The sequence below is a fragment of the Haliotis rubra genome, unplaced genomic scaffold (assembly GCF_003918875.1).
Source record: "Haliotis rubra isolate DU_JTF1 unplaced genomic scaffold, ASM391887v1 Scf879, whole genome shotgun sequence".
NCBI lineage: Eukaryota > Metazoa > Mollusca > Gastropoda > Lepetellida > Haliotidae > Haliotis > Haliotis rubra.
In genome coordinates this window covers 194049-218778 of record NW_025767611.1, presented here as the reverse complement: position 1 = coordinate 218778, position 24730 = coordinate 194049, and the positions used below count along the sequence as shown (strand labels likewise).

The 24730-nt window shown below is 45.2% G+C and overlaps 1 protein-coding gene across 1 annotated transcript in view; it reads right to left on the bottom strand.

Moving 5' to 3' along the window:
* LOC124263303 (multiple epidermal growth factor-like domains protein 6) overlaps positions 1 to 24730 on the bottom strand; it is a 77687-nt gene that overhangs the window by 26665 nt on the left and 26292 nt on the right. The window contains exons 4-6 of the mRNA XM_046697889.1: positions 22972 to 23039; positions 22659 to 22778; positions 21537 to 21758 (exon numbers count right to left, since the gene is read on the bottom strand). Of these exons, the coding sequence (XP_046553845.1) occupies positions 21537 to 21758; positions 22659 to 22778; positions 22972 to 23011 (382 nt within the window). The 5' untranslated portion in view covers positions 23012 to 23039. The remainder of the gene's footprint in view (positions 1 to 21536; positions 21759 to 22658; positions 22779 to 22971; positions 23040 to 24730) is intronic.

The following is a 24730-nucleotide window of genomic DNA, read 5'->3' as shown; positions in this document are numbered from 1 at the left end:
ACAGTGCGTTCATAATAATTTTTTCTTCCTCCTGCAAACACTTAAGAAACCTTTCAGCCGAGGTCGGGACCCCTGTACACACCGGAGCTTTCGTTTTCCCATCACACCGGACGACCACGTATCCAAACCCACAGGCTTCATGCTCTTGTGTTTTCTGTGTTTTCTTGGTTTGACCAAGGCTTCAAAGTCGGCGTATATGATATAAGGCACAGACATTTGGTTCTTGTGGTTGTCGAATTTTAGGATATTGTCACCTTCCTTAGGCATGTCGGCTCGTATGGCCGTCTGCCCCACACCTTGGCAATCCTCCCGGTGGGATTCTAATAAATCAGCTCGTGTGAAGCCATGTAGGCACCGTTCGCAGAGTGGCTCTTTTCTCTGTGTGCCGATTGGTCATACAACAGCCTGCTAAAGTGTTTTATACACGCGTAGTGATACTTGTCACCTCGCTGGATCATGAATATATTGATAACGCGGGGGGGGTTCCCCCCCTGTCCCCCCAACAGTTGGGGTCCCCCCAACGGACTGACTCTGTGTACTATTGTTGTGTTACCTTCGTGCCCAAAGACATTTATAGCTATATTATTCTGTTTTTCTATTTCAGTGATCTGGGATATGGGGGTGGGTTCATCTATACCATCCCAGTTGAGCCCATCGTCTTGGGGATAACTAGAAGGCCTGTTCGAATTAGTGTCAGCTGGAAACAAGGCTGACCTGATAGCTAACCTCAGGCAATCGTCTCCTCTATTCCTGACGTTGACCATAGCATTTTTTTTTTCCTATAGTAGGGGGGCAAGTCTAGGTATGACCCGCCTCTGAACGGCACGTAGTTAGCTATGTCTAGATAGACATTATCGATTTTATCTACAGCCCACCCGGACCCCAAGTGTGTGTAGCGTTCTAGGTATTCTCGTATCTGCTGAAAACTAGTATCGATTGATGCGTCTATGGTCTCTATATGGGTCACGATTTCTTGTTTACCTCGGAAGTAAGGCTGAACGTACTCAGTGACCCCTCCCCCCACGTTCTTATCGAGTGACATTTTCACTGTGATCTGAAACTTGATACTTCCCAGATCGTTTAGTTCCTGGTTTATTTTATCAGCTATCAGAGGCTTGATATCTGTGATGTCTATATTCCTATCAACATGCATGCGCCAGCCTCTCAAATAGTTACCTACAGCGCGCTCAGTGCGCACGAACTGTAGGTCAATAGCTCTATTCTGCCGTAATAGTTCTACAAGCTGTGGTTTCCTCATACGGGAATATCCCCCCTAAACCCAAATTACGTACCTCGGCTTTTAATTGTTTTACAGTGGGAGGTTTTGCTACGGGGGCATGTGATAACAATGCAATTAACCCGGCTCTCCCCAGGTTTGAATAACCCGTGAGCCCAAGCTGTTTTGCTTGAGCTTTTAATTGTTTTACCGTAGGAGGGGCTTGTATGTTAAGTAATCTCAACAAGGCTGGCTTCCTCATTCGAGAATAACCGATAACACCTCTCTGCCTGGCGATCCGCTTAAGTTCACCAACAGTAGTCATAGTTGCGTACACACCTAAGAAGATCAATCTCTAATTGGGCCACCGTAAAGGTAAAAAATTAGTAAAAATCTAGATACACCTTATCGATTATTCCCTCGACCCACCCGGAACATGCGCAGCATAGTAGGGTGTTTTGTATTACTTGCAACGAGTCGTCAACAAGTATATCTATCTCCCCATGCACATCTACTCGCCCCCCCATCAAAGTAATTCCAAGTGTGCCCAGCCCATGGCACATCAAACCCTACTTTCACCATGATTGTAAACGAGCACCCCTTATATAGTTCACTAACAATCATGGGTTTGAGGACACTGATATCTATACTTTCCCCCACATCCATCTGCCAGCTTCTCAGGCAACCTTCCCTGGGCTCAATTTCAACAAACATAGTTATACCTAGGTGTTCACAGTCTCTAATTGGGGGCCTATCTTGAGAAGTCGCCTACGTTCTTTTATGTAGGCCTTTTTATTCTCGTAGATGAGGTGATGTCTGACTACGTTCGCCCCGTGAGCTTTACATAGGCAGTAGTGCCCTTTAACCCCTATACCACACACAGAACACGAGTAGTTAGGGCTTCCCATGTGGAAACAACAGTACCCCTTAGTCCTGCATCTCCTACCACAGGCTTCTTTCTTCCCCATAAGTATGTATTCGCATCGGTATGGAGCAGGCCTCATCTTTTGGTATACTTATATGAGTACTTAGTCTAATTGTTTCGCAACCAACGCAGTCGCTGCTATACCCAGCGCTATGAAGACCAGTTCACGGTCCATTTGCCCCTTGGATGGTGTGTAGTACTGAGCGAGTGTGGGCTTATGTAGGGGTCCCAGCTGTTTACCAGTTAGTAAGTTGTATTCTCTCGCTGCGTCGTCGACATCGTGGAATGTTTGAACGGCATGGTTTTCACGCCTGAGTTGTTCGTTAATGTAATCGATCCTCTGGAGGCGTTTTTTTTAGCGTACTCGGATTGTGCGGCCTGTAATTTCTCAATAGCGAGGTTATGTCGCTTCCTTTCTTCCTGTATTTCAGCCGCGTGTGACTCTCGTAGTTTCGAGAAGAGGAAATTACTCCCGGAAAATGCTAGGGCATTTACTAACGCCCCACCGACCATCATGGCAATCGTAGCCATCCTATATTTACTTCATAATATTTTCAGGTAGTATCCCTTGTTTTACTAGGATGTCCTTTGTGGCCATCGCCATACCAAGGTTCATTATGAGCATACCCATATCCTGCAGGTTGAAATCTAGCTTGATAGTCGGTTGTTTAAGCACCATTTTGGTCAACCGAGCGTATCCTACGGCTAGACTGGCGACCACTGTGGCGTGGTATGCGTCGTTGACGAACGTTTTCCCCTCAGACATTATGTATATGATATAAAATATTAAATTATAACATGATATGTGGGTTGACCTCTAATTGTGGGGGTTTCTCCGGGGGATCCCTGTGAGGGTTTCCCTCACTGTGTCGTGTATATAACCATGAGATAGCCACGGCAGCAGTTACGCCTACAACCAACAATAGTCTAGACGGGTGAGTCACCGTGATAATTTTATGTTGGTTACACCACCGTTTTTTACCGGCAGCTACTCTCTTAGGATTCTTCTGCCTGGTGACTGTCACCTCCAGTTGGGGTGGGGTTTCCGCCAGTTGTGGGGTCACCTCTGAAGGGGTCTCCTCCCTGGGGGTCTGGGGTTCCTCCTGTGCAGCATCCATCTATACTATTATTATTATTTTTCCTCTCAAATTGGCAATGCTTTGCCGTGATAATCGCCGCCATCACCGGGGCTAACAACATACCATATTTGTGGTACAGCTCGCAGCTGATAGAGCTCAAGGCGTGTTCGATAAAAGGGTCTTTCTCGAGGTCTTCCCACAGGTAAAGTCGGCGCTCCGGGGGGATGGGAAGGAAGTATGACGCAATACCAGTGTATATCTGGGTCATAGCCGATCCTATTGTCTTTGTCATCTCTGCCCCGAGCCGGGACTCGTATCTAGCGTACAGCTTATCGATTTCTTCGGCTGACATTTTGTGAATTTTATCTGGAGTGTACTCCCCAAAGTAATGTTTGGCTTTGCCACCAACAGCCAACGCCACCAGTTTCTCTCGCTTGTCATCATCCACTGGCACCAACAGTTGCTCTAGCAATTCCTCACACTCCATCTTATAATGTAACAAGTAAGTTTTAGTTTTAACAATATAATACCCTATGCAAGCAAAACACAGAGAAATGAAGGTTAAGTTGCACACGACGAACACTTCAAATACCATAGCTACTAATGCTAAAGCTAAGTTTTACTTAGCATTTGCTTAGCTTTGCTTAGCATTGCTTAGCTTTACTTAGCATTGCTTAGCTTTACTTAGCATTGCTTAGCTAAAACACCCTATAGGCTACTGGTTGGTCGGTCTTGAGCACGAGCTTAGCATGTTTAGTTTCAGCGAGCTGTTTCTTCACACGTTCCCTATCATGTTTGCTCATCACATCGTTCTCTCTCAAACACTCCTCGAACGAATCCCTGTCCTTGCAGTGAAATAAGGCCACCCATCGCGTCTGCTCCCTGAGGTCTTTCAACACCGAGTTGAACTTCTGCGTTAGCACCCAGACGCTGTGATTTGCGTGCCGGCCGGAGAAGGCCAGGTACGATAGCATGTCTCTCTTTTTTGTTATCTCGCGATTAGCGCTGCAGTCATCCAGTATGAACAGCGTCGACTCCCCTTTAAATTTCTCGTGAAGAGCTTTCAACCAGTCCTGCAGACGTGTTCCCGGGTCGACTTTGTGTACGTCCGGGTCCGTCATCACCCAAGGTCTTTCCGTGTACGTTTTATTCATGCTCAGAGTAGGGCACATGATAACGATGTTGTCGAACACATCCCTGTAGTAACCCTCCAACATATCCAACACGAAAACGGTCTTCCCACAACCAGTCTGCCCACACACTATGGCGCAGTGTGGGTCGCGGGGCAAATCAGTAGGCAACTGCCTACTAGATGGCTTGCCGCCATCAGTAGATGGCTTGCACGAATCTCCCATTGTCTATATTAAGTTGCGCGTCCATAATCACGTACAGATATAATTTCAACTTGCCCGCGGGTTGAGCCTTCTTGGTAATCTGGATTGTTATCCCCCTCGCTGCCGTTGTCGATGCGGCGACCGCTACCGTGCAGTTTATCGTCATCCGTGGATCGCATGTCCAACCACAGCGCGTACTTGGTGGTCAGGTACTCGCCGATCTTCACGGAGGATAGGCCCAGGTCTTTGGTTATGTATGGGTGTTGTTTGATGGCCGGTAGCTTATTTATCTCATCCCACTGCTGGTATGCCCTCATACCATGACTGAACAGCTGGTTGGGCACGCCCTCGATGGTCACTTCCACTTTTTCAATCTCGGGGTTGAAAAACTTCTCGCTGTCCCTCCGGAACGGCTCGTAATCCTCCACGGGGACGACCAGGATGCCTTTCATCAATCGCGCCGGCACGTTCAGGTTGATATTCCACACAGTGTCGCTCTTATCTCGCACGACTGATCTATGCCTCAGTATGCGATCGTACAGGATGGCCACCTTCCCCGAGTACTGGCTTCGAACCTGCCTGGCCAGCTCTGGGCTAGTGACCATGTCGAACTCCAGAGAGATGTTGTCTATGGTGTAACTGGCCTCATCACCGCTCGGCGTACGCACTACTTTGCTGTAGTCGTTAAACGTAAGCTCGTATTCCAGCCTATCCCCAAGCGCGGCCTGGTAAAACGGCGCGTGTTCCGTGAGCAACTCGAAGTCGAGCGGCACGCAGAACCTGTTCCCGTACGCTTGGGCGATGGCCTTTTCACCGTCCGTGATCTTGTCTAACTGGTCTTGCGTGAAGCCATACCCTATGCGCAACCGGGTCGATTTGCTGATACCTTGGTACACGTCATTGACGCGTTCTCCCTCAGTTTTCCATAGGTCCCCGTAGCAGTGAAACACGTCGCTGTCATCGATGCTCAGCACCTCGTTACCGCTGATCTTGATGGTGGTTTTCTTGATGATGGCTCGACCTACGTTCCGCACTAGCTCGCGTTTGTCGTTGGTGGAGGCCAACGTGAGGTTGAACGCCAGTCGAACCGTGCCTGGTACAATGAGGTCATTCTCGCCAAGGTTTGGGAATCTAACCAGCAGCGTTTGGTTTTGGTCTATCTTGCTGGGATTGTTGGTGATGGTCACCGACTGGCGCACGGCTCTGACGCCTAGAGGCTCTCTTGATCTTCTGAAAGGATCTAGTTTTCTACCATACATTGTTATATAAATGAAATATATAAGTTTTAATACTAAATAATGGCTGAATACATACCTATGGATGATATGTGGGATGATAGTGCCCAGGCATTCGAGGATGAGACCACATTCACGCAAGGCAACGAACTCGTGAAGCAGGCCGTCAACGGGTTTTACGATGGTTTAAAAGGGGATAAAAATTACGTAGAGCCGTGGGGGCGAGACTATTCCAAGTTTTTTGTCGATAGCAATGGCACGCTGCGACTGAGGGGTCGCCCGGAGATCGATCTCATGAATAAGCGCACGAGAGAACCGCTTGCCTTATCAACACTCGGCAGTCGCCATGGGGGTGACTTTATCCGCGATGAACTAGGCTTCATAGATTACGGGGCGCACGGCCTAAAGCCCTTCCCCTTCAAGATCTGCAAGACGTCAGGGGCGCCACATCGGATCAAGACATGACAGATAACATTGAAAAGCTGTTGGCCACCTACCATAACAAACCCTTACCCGGGTTCGAATTTACCTTTCGGGAACTGCGGGGGCTGGACAAGGCCATGCAAACCATTCGCGGACATCTCGTGAACAACACAGCCAAACTGGACGCGATAGACGACCACATCGCCCATGAAAAGGTCAAACTCGGTGAAACGGAGGACGAGTCTCTGAAAGCCACCATCGAGGAACGAATACGTAATTTGGAAGAGGAAAGGAAGACCCGGCTGGAAACGGCATCCTCCTTCCGAGACCAGCTTCGATCCCAGGTCAGCCGTGTGCGGGAAACCGTTGATCGAGTCCTCTACCAAGACACCACGTTAGCTGACAGGATTCGGATCCTGTTCCGGGAGCAAGGGATCACCATCGCCAGCATTCTGACTGCATTGGGCTTCATCATATCAACCCTGGTCGTGTCATTGACAGGGCGCCTGCTGGCGGTAGTGGCACACCAAGTGGGCGTACCCCCACTGGTGGCGGGGGCGTCAAAGCCTGGATAAAAAAAATCGGGGAGGCCCTGGCTAAACTCGCTGGTAAGGCCGCCGAAGCCCTGCCCGGCATCCTGGGTAGCATCGTCTCGTGGCTGCTGAGCGCTCTGGCTAAAACTGCTACGTGGCTCAGTCAAAACCTGTGGGCAGCCATTGTCGCCGTGGCGGGTTTGGTGTACGTAGCGGCTAAGGAATTTTTAACCAAATAAGCCCCAAAGCTACCCCACCAACCACCAGGGCTGTTTTACGGTCGATGTGCTGCTGTGCAGGCTGTGGGGGTGACCCCACAGGGGGTGTTGGTTGAACCCTAGGCTCTGGGGGTGGCACCACTATACCCGTTTCACCGGTCGTGGGTGGTGGGACGTGGGGGACGTTGACATCAAAATTGACTCCCAACTTTTGGTCCGCCGTGGCTATGACTATTTCGTTGTTGTAGCCCACCACTTTTTTTACTCTCAGTTGCATATCACTCGGAGCCATGTACAGCCCCCCGTCGAAGACGTAGTCGACTTTCGACCTGGCGTATTCCAACACGTTTTGGTAGCGTTTGATGGCACTCGGGAGATCAACTGGAGCATTGATAGCATCCTCAACGTTGACAACGAACTGTTTCTGAGCGTCGTAAGCAGTCCCCTTACCGAGGATGTTGGAACGCGTTTGCGTCTGCGCACCCAACAGCGCCCACACGTACGTTTCGAATCGAGTCGTTTAACCTGATTACCCCGGCACGAGTGAACCCTTTCGACGTGTCCAGCATGAACTTTTTCCAGTCATCCGCTGCCCCCTGCTCGAACCTCCAGACTCGGTAATCCTTGCTGTTGTCGAAAGCCATGTAACGGTCATCCCACTCGTTGGTTGTGAGGTGATGATACGACTTGTATCCCCATTCTCTCAACTTCTCGCTGGCTTCCACGAGCGGCATGTTGTGAACGATGGGGATACCCAACCCGTGGTTCGGGCCCGGCAAACGCCAATCCGTCTTCGGGTTTAGTTCGAATTCGTTGCAAATACGTTCGTAGGCCCGTCTATCGAACTGGTTGTTTACTGCGTTCCACGCCTTGTCCTGTGGGAGCGGGGCGCTGATCTCTTTGAGGATACGTCTGACCTGGTAGTACACGTGAAACATGAACACAGACTGACTCCAGCGGTCCACGCCGAAAGTGTCGGTCAATGCCACACCACACCCCCGCTGTAGCGCACCACACGGCGAAGTTGAGTTGATTCTGCCAGAACTGCATCGGGTTGTTGAACCAAGCGTGGACTGCCTTGGTGTTAGTCACCGAAAGCTTATACAGGCTGAACACATCTAAAAGCTGGGAGTCGAAATACATCCCATCAGCAACCGCGATCTTCATGGGTGAGAAATCTACGTCCAGTTTAGGGTAAAACACTCCAGGGGAGTAAGACACTCCTTGGGAGTACATTTTAAAACTATTATATAATGAGCATATATACTCTAACATGTACATAACACTTCCAGGAATAACGAGCGGTGAGGCCGCTCAGCTGACGCGACGCGATCGATAATACGTCGGGTCAACTCGAAGTCGCGACTCTGCGATATCACCTACCTACCGCAATGGACTAACATCAACTCCAGCAACAATAAGCTGTTCGTTAGTGGAGCTCGCAGCCAGATAACTGACGGCTACTACAGCGTGTGCTCTCTAAGCGGTGAGGTCTTCAAACCCCTGGGAGCCGAACTCAAGATGAACGACTCAAACGGCACAGTGGTGTTAATCAACAACGGAAGAAACTCCTTGAGGCTCGGCCGACCATTGGCGAGGACACTCGGTATGTCGCCTGACGAGATAAAACCAACAACAACCGTCACAGGCACGAAGTTACCCGACCTAGTACCGTACCGAGAGCTGTACATTCATCTCAGCCAAGTGAGCACAACGTACAACATTCAAGGGGGTCACCCTTCCACTATACTGAGAGCCGTGCCGGTGAAAACGGAGAAATACAACGACGGTAGAACCGAGTCGTTTTCACCGCGGCAGTATAAGAGGTTGACTCAGGGCAACATACCTGAGCTGATAATATCGGTGTTAGATATAAATCATAATCCCGTGAATATAGGATACCTCAGCTTAACGCTTCACATAAAATGACCAGCGACAAGGGCCCGGGTGAAAAATGCGTCAATGTGGGGATCTCCGACCTCGGGACACACGCGGATTCGACGCTCCCGGAGTAGATGGTAAATTGTACGCCTTGCAACTGAAAAACAACATTTACAAACGCGTTGAAGTCCCCTCTGGTGGAGCCCTAGGTGATATAGTAGATACCACAAGAGCGACAGTCAACACTCGGTACACCCTAGTCAACACCGGGGATGATAAATGGATAATATACCCATCGTTCGGGGGCAAACTGTTCGACTTAGACGATGTTGAGAGCACTACCGTCGCCCGAAACAAGCCATATACGCTCGTCTTCACCGAAGATGACAAGTGGGTGTTGTTACCCGATAAGAGAAGACGACTGGTTTCTCAATATTAGGCTCGGCTCCCCCTACGTGTTCACGGATAACAAAGACAACCACCTAAACAAAGTCGTGAACAACGGAACCCTGCTCGTGGCTTACGTCCCGACTCAGAGACGTAGCGTAGTCATCAGCCCAGTCGCCAGTATGGCAGCCCACATGCTATCGAGTAAACCGAATGCAAAACGTGACATTGCAGTTGGTGTCTGAATTCGAAGGTGGTCAACATCCTGAGAGTCTAACGGCGAACTCAACACTGATCATCAAAGTCTACCTAGGGGAACCATCGCGGGTGATGTCGAGATCGTGAAGGGGATCAAACTCGGTGGGCGAAACGACACCAGTATCACGTTTGCACAGTTTACGGGCGGGTGGGTGTCGGCTCCAAACCAGTCTGCAGGGTGTCACCGTGATCGTGGAAAACACGATATCACTAACCAAGATCTTCCTACCTGACAACATACACTTCATGGGGGTGAAGTTCACCCCTGAACTATTATCAGAAAACCAGTTGGAAACTATATCGTAATAGTATTATAGCAATGACCAGTCATCGTCCCAACACTACGCTTAACGACCTAGGGGACACGGAGGGCTTCGATCAGCCTGGTAAGGAAGGCTCATACGTCCTACACTTGAAAGACAACGTGTATAGGCGGGCGGCAATGGCCGATCATCTACCCAAAATCACACTCGGGGTCTAGAAGACACGGAGGGATTCGATCAGCCTGGCAAGGAAGACACCTCGTACGTCCTACGCTTGAAAGACAACGTGTATAGGCGGTTGGAAATAGCCGATTGGCGCCTGCACGACCACTTTCTAGAACCCAAATGGTTGCTCGGCATAACCCTCACCACACCTTACGTCTCTTTTCGTAATGGTGGACCTATCACTAGGGATATCGCTGAAATTAAGAACAGCGGTATCTTGCTCGGGGGTTTCAATCCGACGGCCCTCAAAATATGAGAATTTCCCAACCCCCAAATCACCCGCATTACATGTTAGATACAACGGGGAATGCACGGTTATCATTTAAGATATACTCTGGCCTACCATTTTCTAGGTTTATGCCTCCAGGCTCCACATTAATCATAATACTCTTTTTAAAAACCGTCCATAGGTCCGCATGGTACCTTTTATCTGGGGTGCAAATAATCCCAAATGCTGATGCCTATAGAGACCGCCATTGTAGTATCGTTATACGACGGGACTCAGTGCCCGGTGAGGGGTTGCTGCCCCCCTTAATAAGCTCCAGAATATTTAGAAGTTCCCCATCTTTACCTATTGACCTTTCCTCTATTCACCTACCCGAGAACGTAGGCCTTATAAACTTCAAGTACGTTGATCAGCTATTAACTGATACCCAATTAAAAAATATTTTATCAGATATATTATAGGCACACAGAATGGGTCTATACCCAGTCGTAGAGGAAGTAGCGAAGACCCTGGAAACTGTAGACGGGTTCCGTTTGAGACAATTATGTGATGTAAAACGCCAACTAGAACAAGACCGCGACATGCGTAAAGCACTATGTAAGAAGTACCATAGAGCTTTCAATATCGTGGACGGGACTGATACTGCTCTTATGACAACCAGCATGGGACTAGGGGCGGCAGGTGTTGGGTTATTAGCCACCATCGTGGCTACCCCCGTAGTGCTAGGCATTGAAATAACAGCTGGGGTGGCAGGGGTGTTAGGGTTGGTGCTTAAGTTTGCATCCCGCAGACTGCATCGTAAGGCATTGAAACACGACGAGATCAGGGTTCTGGCCGAAGCAAAGCTGAACACGGTAAGTGAGCGTATTTCCGCGGCACTCACTGACAACAAGATCTCAGAGGAGGAGTTTCGTTCAATCCTCTCTGAACTCGAAAATATAACAAAATGAGACAAGAGATTCGATCCAAGTCTCGTAAGTCTGCTATCAGCGAAGATGAGAAAAAAAAGTACATAGAGCAAGGGGTGAAAAAAGCCCAGCAAGCCTTTATTACAAACACCAAAGAGATTATAGGCGATTCACATTAAACTGTTTCATCGAGGTCAACGCGACATAGCGGCACAATAGTGTCATAGCGGCACGTGGAGCGATGATGCCATCTCAGGATAGACCCGTTAAACCAGCACACTTCAGCCATGTCCCCGGTGCGGATTGTGAGGTGTACATGTGGAGTTCGTATCCCGCTGGCGTCTCAAACTTTTTTATAGTAGGGGGAATGGGGGGCCTGAACAAAAGCCTAATTTCACAAATAAGGCTTTGCAGAGGCTTTTGTTGGACTTGATCCAAAACCCCCATTGTATATACTACTTAACTTAAAACAGTCTTGGTTCTCATCAATTAGTGAATCTCCTAAATGTATATTTTATAAGGAGTTCGAAACTTTGTTAAATGTTGAAAGATATTTGTGTTGTGATATCCCTGTGCATTTAAGAATTGCTATATCAAGGTTTAGATGCAGTAATTTTAATACGGCTGTTGAATGTGGCAGGTATAATTGAATTGAATATAACGAAAGGCTATATCCTTTTTGTAAAACCAGACGCCCGCATTTTATAGAAAATGAATATCATGTACTACTATTTGTAATCCTTATGATATACTAAAAACGAAGTATATAACAAAGTTCACTAAAGAACCACTTACTCAAGGAAGGGTATTATTTGGATGTTTGTGATCATATCATGATTCTTTGCCCTACGTTATGCGTCAATAAAACCTACACAGAGAGATCCTGGATGATGAACGACTCTGAGGTACATAAAATCGATCCTGGAACGCATTTGCAGGACTGGCTAAAAGCCTTTCAAAACAAGTTTAAAGGAGAATCGACGCTGTTTATCCTTGACTATAAAAAAAGAAACATGTTATCGTATTTAGCCTGAAACACAACGTTTGGGTCCTTGTCCTAAACGACCTCAGAGAACAGACACAATGGGTCGCTTTATTTCACTGCAAGGATAGGGATTCATTCGAGGAATGTCTAAGAGAAACTGACGTGATTCCCACCAAAACCGATCGAGAACATGTGAGAAAAGTGTTAGCCGAAACTAAATACGCCAACCTCGTGCTGAAAACAGACCAACCCGTGGCTTATACGGTGTGTTAACCTAGCCAACTTCATGCAAAATTCAATCTAAACTTAGCAAACTTCAAGCACAATTCAAGCAAACTGCTTAGCAAATTGAATGTGTAACCTTTCCCTATACATATATATATAAAACTATCATGACGTTTGAAATTCTCGTTCTTTTTTACCTGACACTCATATCTTTCTGTTTGGGTTAAGTCTTTGTGGGTTATATTAGATTTAAAACCCGATTGATGCATTAAAAGATGGAGTGTGACAATCTGCTCAAGCAAATGCTAGCCGAGGATAAAACAAGTACTGAAGGCGCTGGTGTTGTGGATAAACGAGAAAGACATGCAGCCATTGCTGTGGGTGGGAAGGGGAAACAGTACTTGGTCGAAAACATCACCACCGATAAAATGTATTAACTGTCCGATGGAAAAGTTGATAAACGAAACCAGATTCGGCACCAACATGAGCTTCGTCTCTGCTTTGTCTCTGCTTCCCATTCCCTGAAATGTCGACTCTACTTATGTGAAGATCTCAACGCGGATCCGTTTATCTGTCACGCCTTGAACGCCCTCAGTTGCGAGTTGTATCACCGATACAGTATGTTCCTTGGCTCCTATCACCGTGGCGATCATTACAGCAAAGCATTGTCTATTTGAACATTAATGTTCACCTAACGATATACAAGATGACGGAGTCGAACATCGAAACGACCTCGACACCACCACCACTTTCGTGGGTATCACCACCGCTGCATGGTTACATAAAATGATGAAAAGACAATCAGAGGTAAACCCCCACATTATGTTATAATAAAATCATGACTACCGTCAATGGAAATACGTTTGTCAACGACGCATATCACTCCATTGTGGTAAGTGGATTAGCCATTGGCTACGCGTGATTAAGTAAAATGATCACCAAACAAGCAACTCCCAAACTCGATTTTAATGCGTAATCGATTTGGGACTAGCGATGACCACCAAAGATATACTCATCAAGCAAGGCATCATTCCTGAAAACATATAAAAGCAAGAGCCATTTATAAAATATATAATGACCACGATTGCTTTAATGGTCGACAACGCCCTCACCTTTTCGGGAAGCAATTATCTTTTTTCTACATTACAAACATCCAATGCAGCCAAAATATTAGCAGAATGAAAACTTCATCATTTAGCCCTAGAGAAATTACAAGCCGCACAAACCGACTATGCGCAAAAACGAATGCAAAGAATGGATTTTATTCACGACCAACTCCAGTCAGAAGGTCACGCTATCCGAACGTTGAAGGACGTGCATGAGGCCATGTAAGAGTATTATCTTGTCACCGAAAAACGATTGGCACCCCTCGGACATGAGTCCACACTCTCAAGAGTTTTACACACCTTACCCCTGTCAGAAAAACTGCAAGTTGACCTTCGTGTGCGTTAGGTGTAGTCGCATCGGTGCTGTTCGCCAAGCAATTAACCTAACGTATATCTAGGTGCATATAGCTAAGCAATTAGACTAACATATATCAAGGTGTATATATAACAGTGAATATGAGTCCCACTCCGTATCATGGCAAATACGTGCTTTTGGGGGAAGAGGAGACCTGTTGGGAGAAATGCACGATCGAGTTCTGTGGAATACACATGATGTCTATCAGAAAGGGATACCTAAATAACATGTGTTCGGTATGCGGTATTGGAGTGAAATGTCATTATGATTTGTGCAAAACCAACGTAGCGGATGTGGTCCAAAAACAACTTATTCATGGGAAGAAAAAGGATTATCTCAATGACTAAAAAAACCCATTTAAACAAAATAAAAAGTTTTTTTTGTATGTGGATATAACAACCTATTAGACATTTGACTTTGCATGTGGACACAGCAATTCAATTAGACATTTGACTTTGCATGTGGGTAAAGCAAACACTGGCTACTGTCAGAGAACTGAAAGCATTGGCTAAGGAGCGTGGGCTGAAGGGTTTTTCTCATATGAGGAAAGCCTAATTGCTGACCTTGCTAGACACGAAATATGTCAAACCTCCTACTGTGAAAGACTTTAAAAACCATGCTCAGGACCGCGGGCTAAAGGGTTATTATTGTATGTAAAGAACCCAATTGTTCACAATGCTGGAAGACAGCAAACCTATCGATTTGCGATTTTTGCCCATAGTACATGCCGTTGGTGAATATCTGAGAGGCTGACGGATATCGATGTCAACAGTGTTAAACTGATGATCACCAGCAAGATCGACGAGGAGTTGGACAATTTGAAAAGTATCAAATACCAGCTCACGATCAAAATGTCGCTCAACAAAGAAAAGGAGGATGGTAATACTGAGTACATCGAGCCTTATTTCAGAGGCAAACAAGAAGTCATCCTTCAATCCAACTCTATCGATTCGACCATCAATACATCATTACAAAAAGTACAAGTATCTTGGGCGCACAGGGGTTCAGGATGGGGGTGGGGTGGGGGGGCCACTATCGGTACCATTTATTTGGACATAGAAAACTACATGCCATTCAAAGGCGTATCGCTCATCGATTTATCTCTGTATTACAAGAATAAAAAGGCCATCCTGAACATCAAAACTAAAAAGGGTAACTGTTTAAGAATGGTGGTGAAAGCACACAAGTTTCCAGCCAATTCCAAAATGGCAAGCAGGCCTTCGAGCTATCCCTAAGAGGATGAGCTTAACTGGGATGTGTTATGAGAGTGTTTTCTTGTAATTTGTGTTATCATTGACTAGGTGACAGTCATTATAGGTCACAATGTTTAAAGTTTTGAGTGTGGGTTTTGGCTCGGATCTTGCATCATATATGTTCAATGGCAATACAGTGCACTCTGTCAAACTCGGACCCTGTCTTTCTCGGATTGCTGTATAAACAGGACTAAACTCACGGTCCCAACGTAATCCTTCTTTGTTGTCATTATAACAATGTTATGTATCTCAGACTCTCATTATGTTGGATTTCGGACCAAAGTGTCGGCCCAATAGGTAGTTACACGTAACAACATTGCTATATAATTCGGACTGAGCAGGAAGTCCGCTTGACCAATAAACCTTGAATAAACAATCCGTTGATTGGTTTGTGTATTTTGTCTTATTTACTTAGCAGGAAGTCCGCTTGGCCAAGACCGCGTGGTCTAGCGGTGAACACTTATTTACCAATTGTAAACTATAATTGAGCCAATCATGTCAATGTCACTATGCATTAAGATGCCATCAGACACAGTGTGATATCAATCAGGTCCAAATGGCTGAGCGACCACGAAAACGCCCGCGTACTGAATTGTCACTTGTAACCAAGATAAATCTAATCAATGATTCTGAAGCTATTCCAAAGATTTTACAGAAAGACTTGGCCGTTAAATACCAGATAAGCAAACAAACTGTATCTGACATTTTGAAGAAAAAGGAAGACTACAGATCACAGTTTGAAGAAAATGTGAATGGTGTGAGATTCCGAATGCACAAGGGAAAGTATGAAGCAATAAACCAGGCTCTGCATGACTGGTTTGTACGTGCACGGACAAAAAAATACCACTGTCGGGTCCAATTTTGAAAGAGAAGGCATTACAGTTTTCAGCGGAACTTAAGATGGAAGATTTCAAAGCTTCAGATGGTTGGCTAAGTTCATGGAAGTCCCGTTATAACATCAAGCAGTTCAAAGTTAGTGGCGAGAGTGCTGACGTCAACAGTGTCATTGTCGACGATTTCAAAGTCCCCTCCCGTCCATCATCGATGGCTACAATTTAGAAGATGTCTTCAACTGCGATGAAACAGGCCTGTTTTTTCGAGCATTACCAGTCAAAACACTGTCGGAAAAAAATACAGCTGCCAAAGGTGGGAAAGTGTCAAAGGAAAGACTGACCATGTTATTATGTTGTAGTGCAACAGGTGAAAACTCAAGCCTCTTGTAATCGGTAAAGCTGAGAGACCACGCTGTTTCAAGAATGTGAATGTGGAGACACTCCCCGTGACTTGGCGAGCCAATCGGAAGGCGTGGATGACCTCATACATATTCCGTGATTGGCTAGATCAAGTCAACAGACTGATGAGGAAAAGAAAGAGGCGTATCCTCTTGTTTATTGACAATGTTCCGTCCCACCCTAAAGACATAGTGCTCAGCAATGTTACAGTGAAATATCTGCCGCCCAACACAATGTCAGTTCTCCAACCACTTGACCAGGGAATAATTCGAGCCTTCAAGCATCGATATAGGAAATTTCTAATGAAATCCCTGATATCGCGGATCAACACATGCAGCAGTGTGACTGAACTTTCCAAGAACATTAATGTGTTAGACGTTGTGCACTGTAGCGCATGTAAGGTGGAAGAATTTGTGAATTGTGACAGTGACATTCCGACAGAGGACCCAGAAAGTAAGCACTCGGAAGAAGAAATTTTGAAGAAACTTTATGGTGGTAACGAGGAAGAGTGTGATGAAGATTGTGACAATGACAATGAAGGAAGTGATTCACTCACTAAGAACCGCACATATCCAAAGGTCCTAGAGATGCTGAGGGAAATAAAACATTTTGCCATGGTGCAAAACTCACCTGAACTGTTGAACCCTGTGGCTACACTCGAAGCCAGTACAGAAACCCTGATTCTAAAACAATCACTTAAAAGTCAGTCACAGTCTTTGATGACTGATTTCTTCACAAACTGAAGCTGTATGTAATAAACAAATGTACATGTACTTTGTCAGTGTTTCGTCTTTATTATACGCATTCATGTAACATGTGTTTCATGCACGATCGTATGTTCGTCAAAGGGAGATAACTCCATTAAAATCTGTGTACTACGGACTACTGTATAATTCGGACTTTTAAGTCGATCCCAAGCTGGTCCGAATTAGACAGAGTGCACTGTAGTAATTGTAGCAGCATGCCTTTTTTAAAGCGCTTCAGAGTTGCCTCCTTTGGCTGGCTTAATGATGGAGCCTAGCTTTGCTAGAATGCTCGAGAACTGTGTAAGAGCTATATAAAGGCTGGTTGCTGTGTTGTGCTACATGGGACATGACTGGATTAATGCACATCTGTCTGCCATCGTCGAGTTTCTCAACATTTCAAGCTTGCCTGCTGTCATTGTAAACAACCCTCAATCAGTATATCTGCTCTCACTGTAAATCTCAGGACCTTTGGTGAGTTACTATGTTGTATTTGTGACCCGATCTTTTAAATTTGTGACTCAATTGCATTGTACTAGATATCTGTATTGTCATTCATTGTAGCTTGCTCGTTGTTTGTTCAATATATAAATGAATATTTGAGACTTGTCTGTGTTCTATTTTGCTGGTTAAAAGGGGACTCTTAAACCTTTTGTCACCGCAATTTATTAACCGTAACAGGTGGTATAGACGAGCCCATCCCAATCTCTCAATTTTCAAAAAAACAAAATAATTTGGCTATCAATGTCTTCGGGTACGAAGGTAATAAAACTATCGTGCATATAATATCTGATGCCTCTGAACACATTCCCAGAATCAATACATTACTGGTCGAAAAAGACTTTTAAGAGATCAAGCAAAACATACTGGAGAAAATACACACTTATGTGAACAATGTTGGCAAACACCATTACAGTAGACTAGATATTTTAGAACACACAAAGAAGACTGTCGAGGGTTTAAACAGGCCACGATCACAATCGACATGCCAGAAGAAAATAAGAACATTCTCAAAATTATCAATCATAATAAACAAATGCCAGTGCCCTATGTGATCTATGCTGACTTTGAAGCCCTCATCAAAAATATTGACCACGACACACGCAACACGATCGAACAAAGTTTCACTTATAAAATGCAGAAACACGAAGCTTGCGGTTTGGGTTACATGGTCGTCAGATATGCTGGGAAAACCGAAGGCTCTCGTGATCTACCGAGGTCATGATGTGGCTGAAAAGTTTCTCACCCGTTTACAACATGAAGAGAAAATAATCAGGGAAACTTTATCGAACATTATGCCTATGCGTATGATGAAGGATGACTGGACAGCTCATCAGAAAGCCACTCATTACTACATGTGCAACCAACCCCTGAACAGTGATTCAGTGAGAGATCATAGTCATGTCTCAGGTCAGTACAGAGGAGCCACTCACAATGTGTGTAACTTAAAGCTTAGAATAAAACCCCAAACCATCCCCATCCCCGTGGTGTTTCATAGTATTCGTGGTTATGATTCTCACCTCATCATGCAGGCTATCTTGAAATTCGATGGCAACGTCCCCTGTATCACCAACAATATGGAAAAATACATCTCTATCTCCTTAGATGGTCTGAGATTCATTGATAGCGTCCATTTTCTCCTGTCGTCCCTCGATTGTTTGGTGAAGGCCAACAACCCTGCTGACTTCGTTATCACAAATGAATATACTTATTCAACGACTTGATCACTATTGTTAATGAAGGGAGTCTACCCGTACGAGTAAATGGACGATTGGTGTAGATATAAGGAGAAACAATAACCTCCTGTCGAATCATTCATTTAACCGAATGAAAAATAACCGATGATGAATACCAGCACGCCCTCGAGGTTTGGGACAAACTGGGATGTAAACATTAAGGTGACTACAACGATCTGTACTTGAAAACGGACATACTGCTGCTCGCCAATGTCTTTGAGATCTTCAGAAAAACGTGCTCGAAACAGTACGGTCTAGACCCAGCTTGGTATTACTCCAGCCTGGATCACTCTTGGGATGCCTTGTTAAAAAAGACCGGTGTTGAGTTGAAACTCTTGACCTGTAAATCCACCAACCACATTCTTTATCTTGTTGCTAATAATATATACAGCTTGGCCATGAGTACGCCTTTTCCCACCGGAGAATTTGAATGGGTGTCCCCCGATAGTAGTACGTCGGACTCGAACAAAGGCTACACACTCGAAGTGGACCTGGAATACTCCAGAGAATTACACGAGAATTACACACAACAGTTATCCGCTCGCTCCCGAATGATTAATGGTTAACAATGACTGGATGTCCGACAATCAGTGAAACTTGTTGGGAAAAAATAAACTCCCTAACATGGAAAAACTCGTACCCAACTTGATGGATAAAATCAAATATATCTTTTACTATCATAACCTGCAGCTGTACTTATTGTTGGTCATGAAGTTAAAGAAAATACATAGGGTAGTCGAGTTTGATCAAAGTCCTTGGATGGAACCTTACATTGGACTGAACACGGATTCATGAAAACAAGCCACTAGCAACTTTGAGAAAACTTTATACAAACTAATAAATAATTCCGTCCTTGGCAAAACCATGGACAATTTGAGAAAAACAGTCAATGTCAAATAAGTTCGATCCCTGGGAGACAAAAAAATGAAACAAACTGACAGCGAATCCGGCCTTTAATCAAAGCAAGCTATTCGATAATGACTTGGCGGCATTACACATGAACAAAGGTCACCTCAAGTTCAACCGGCCGGTTTATGTTGGGATGACTATCTTGGATCTGTCTAAGTACTTAATGTACGACTTTTATTATAATAAACTTAAGGCACAATATGGCAATCGGTATGAAATTTGTACCGAGGTTGTATACATGGCGAAACACATCCATCTGTAAGACATCAGTGATTACTCTCCCAATCACCCAATACCTAGCATGGCAAATAAAAAGGTACTCAGGAAAATGAAAGATGAGTGTGCCGGGACCCTGATGGCCGAGTTCATCGGTTTAAGACCTAAAATGTATTTGATTACAAAATGCCAATCACAGTAAAATATAAAATAGCCAAAGGAGTAAAAAACATCTGTGGTTAAACAAGAAATCGAACAAGATTCAAACATCAGATGAATGCGCTCAGAAGCAACAAACATAAGATCTATGGCATAACCCTCAACAACAAAACGTCCTTGTCGCCCATGGATACCAAATGATGGATTGCCGGCGAAGGCGTCACGACTTATGCTTATGGACACTGTTTTATTTCATAACAAATATCCTAAATACACACCCAAAAAAATAAAATTAATTACTACAGACCTCATGGATATCAAACGATATTTTATTAAAGGATAAATATGAATAAAACAATATAATGGATAAGATTTACTACAGCCCACGGCTACTGGAAAGGTGCAAATGCTATCCCCAAGCTTGCCGAAGCCGTGAAAGTCTCCAAAAAGACCGCTAAGGTTAGGTTAGAGAGAAACAAGCCCTATGGCAATTTTACTTGCCGGCTCCTCGATATATCCTGGAAGAAAATTCGATGTATCCACGCCCAATCGAGTCAATCAAGCCGACCTTTTGTTTTACCACACAATAGGGTAAAACGCAAATCTTACAAGTATGCCCTGACCGTGGTGGATGTCGCCAGTTGCTACAAAGAGGCCGAACCACTCACTGCAAAAGATTTGACTCAAGTGGCTAAGGCACTCGAACGTATTTACAAACAGAGCCCGTTGACATGGCCAGCTGAATTGCAAGTCGACCCGGGACGCGAGCTTATGGGCTCAGTATCTCAACTGCTGTCCAAACACAAAGTCTATGTCATGTGTGTTACGATGAGAGCGCATCACAGCCACGCCATTAACCGAACCTTAGGCAAACGCTTGTTCAGACACCAGTACAGCCAAGAAATGGTGAGAATGTATCACATCGATCGAGTGGATATCAAAGAAGGCGAACCCCATTTGTATTACCTGAAAGATGGAGAGGATTTGTGCGAGAGGAATTGCTCGTCGTCCCCCCACGATACGGTATTACCTCCTTATTAAAGATTTGAACCCTTTACACAGGTATATTATCATCAGATGGAGATTGATCGCAATCACATTGGAGTGGACTCGATGGGCTCACTATTAATTCAGCCCTACGCAGAGTGATTCGTCGAGGTCAATTCACGACCCTGTACAATAGTTTAGGTTTGGTGGGCACCGAATGGTTACAACTTCTCATGGATGCTTTAGTCAATTATAGCCTCGAGATCAGAGATCGTCCTGCCCCGTATTCAACCTACTTCTTAGCCGACTTTGATGCTTTTTTTACAGATCCCATCCATAACATCATCGCTAACTATTACAATTTTATTTTTTTATTTTAAAGCATTTTTTTTTGTGTTTTGTGTTTTGTGTGTATTTGTGTGTGTTAACCAACGATGCTCCACGGCCAACCTTTTTTAACCATTCAATCAATTCCTTGCAGCATCTAATGTTACAACCTCTATAAATTAGTGAACTCACACGCTTTTGAATCACGTAGATAGAGCCTAATGTGTTGTATCTTTTCTTGAACTGAACTGTTCAGGCTCACAGTCCAGTTGGGATTTGACTCAAAACGTGTATGAGTACAGGTTGATTGCGTGAAAATCCTTGGGCTGGTCCCATCTACACCAATATCTGCACCATGTCCCAAAGAATTAAATGTACTGGTCTGGTGACAAGGTCTCCGTAAAGCAATGTTTTCTGAAAATGTGAACAGAAACGAACAGATTAACAGAAGGAAACAAACGTTTGTGGTTTGGTTCGGTTGCTGTTTAATGCTGCACAATTAAACGGCGAGTGTAGGTCCGCAAAGTGTGAGGCTAGTAAGTTAATTGACTACAACAGGATGATTTGTGCTTTAATTAATAGGTATAAGAGAGTGAGTGAGTTAATATTTAACGTCACATCGGCAATATTTCAGCCATATCGGGACGAAAGCAATTTATACAATAAAAAGGGAGAACATTTTGAAGATTAAAACCTGCCGACAATGGACAGTAAAAATCACAGATATTAATATAAAACTAGCGAGCAAATCTTAAACAGTCCAATTAAAGAAGACAATACAGTTTAAAACACGGGCTATAGATCACCAACAACAGGTAGATCACCATACTAGGAACCATGGGGACTTACATTACTTTTGCTACCTGCATGGTCCCTAGCTGGATTTACACCATCCCTTCAGCCGCTGATGATTGTAGGAAAATTTAGCCGGCAATTAAAATGTGGTAAATTTACAATAATTTTACAGTACTTTAACCCCGTAGGGTATAAAGGTATAAAGACTCATACATAAGATATAAGAAGAATACAAGAGGATGGTTGGTTTTAGTTGTTTTACCCTCAGCAATAGTCCAGCTTTATGGCGGCGGGCTGTAAATAATCGAGTCTGGACCAGACAATCCAGTGATCAACATCATGCGCATCGATTTACCGAATTGGGATACGATGACATATGTCAACCAAGTCAGCGAGCCTGACGACTCGATCACGTTAGTCGCGACATGTACAGGTTGCTGAAGACCAATTCTAATCCAGGTCTTGACTGGTCCGAATATTTGAGACATGTGGTCATGATATTCATTGCCTCACACTCACGTTTCTGACAGTAAGAGTCGAACCATCCTTCCTGACATCTGTCTGGATCACCGACCTGGCTACAGGGAGTAGAGGGGAACACGGCACAGGCAGTAAAGGTGTTACAGTGACACTCAGCATCTGTTTAAAAAATGCCTCCATCTGAGTACCACAACTGATCGTTACGTCTTTATTCTTGAATTTATGTTCAGTTATAAATTATTTTCAATTATATATTATAGGAATAATAGGATTCCAGGAGTTTTTAATCGCACCACTAAACTATGAAGCAGATATTGACATGTTTTTGGCGTGCAGTGAATAATGTTCCTACCAGTGCGGGTCACAATGACACAGACCAAAAGCAGTCCCATCCAAGACCGTCCCTTGTTGTGCACCTAACTGAAAAGACAAATTACGAGTAGCATAATCCTAAATACCCATGAATAGATGATGGTTCGCACTTGAGTGTCCTTTAAGAATTTACCACCTCGAGTTCATTAAAGTATGTAAACAGTTCAGTTAGTTTTGAGTATGATTGCAAGGGATTCCCAAACACAAACACGCGCGCGCGCATGAACACACGCACGCACGCACGCGCGGGCATAAAATGTACAGTCAGTTACATCCACTTTATCATCAGAGTGGATGATAAATATCTTGCATTTTTAGTAATAACATTGCATTTTCTAATACAGCATTTCAATAATCGCCAAACTCAGGCGTGATCAGGCTGTACAAGACGCCGTTCCCGTTGAGCCAATCGAACCCCTCTGTGTCTCCTAGGTCGCTAAGCGTGACGTTGGGACGATGACTGGTCATTGCTATATTCCTATTACAAGATAGTTTCAAACAGTCTTTCTGATAGTAGTTCAGGGGTGCACCTCACCCCCATGATGTGTATGTTGTCGTGTAGGAATATCTTGGTTGGTGATATCGTGTCTTCCACGGTTGCTTAGCGAGCACACACTGTAGAAGCCGTCGGTTATGTGGTTGTGGACACAACTGACGAACAGCTTGTTGTTGCTGTTGTTGATGTTGGTCCACCGCGACAGGTAGCTGATATCACATTGTCCGGCTTCGAGGTGACCCGACGTGTTATCGATCGCGTGCATCAGTTGAACGGACTCACCGCTCCTTATTCCTGGAAATGTCACGTACATATTAGAGTATATATACCACTATATAATATATAAAATGTACCCCCCGGGAGTGTTTTACCTTAAGATGGACATAGACTTCACGAACATGAAGATCGTGGTCGACGGGGCTGAGTTGTACTTCAGAGCCCAGTTCATCGATGTGTTCAACCAGTATAGGCTTTTGGTGAATGTCAAGGCAGTCCACGCTTGGTTCAACAACCCTTTGCAGTTCTGGCAGAACCAACTCAACGACATGTGGTGTGCTACAACGGGGTGAGGCTTGACACTGAGCGACACTCGGCAGGGCCCGCTGAGTAGGTCTGTGTTCACGTTCGACGTGTACTACCAGGTCAGGCGTATCCTCAAAGAGATCAGCGCTCTGCTCCCACAGGACAAGGCATGGGACGTGGTGAACAACCTGTACGACCTCATCTGGTAAAAAACTCCTTAGCAGCTACGTACACCAGCCCGGCCACGGCAACGATGGCTGCCCACAGGTTTTACCCGCGCAACGTGACAATTTTAGCCAGCATACTCAGCAGCCACGAGACGATGCTACCCAGGATGCCTGGCAGGGCTTCGGCTGCCTTACCCGGTAGTTTAGCCAGGGCCTCCCCGAAGGATTTCAGGTGTCTTCTCACCCAGTCTCTGGCGTTGCCACCAGGTGGGGCTGTTGGTGTATCTCCACCCGTCAGCGACACGTCAAGGGATGATATGATGAAGCCCAATGCCGTCAGAACGCTGGCGATGGTGATCCCTTGCTCTCGGAAGAGGATTCAGATCCTGTCAGCTAGCGTGGTGTCCTGGTAGAGGACTCAATCGATGGTTTCCCCGCATGAGGCTGATCTGGGATCGAAGCTGTTCTCGGAAGGAGGACGACGCTTCCAGCCGGGTCGACCTTTCCTCTTCCAGGTTGCATATTCGTTCCGTGATCTGGTGTTGGCTGAACTC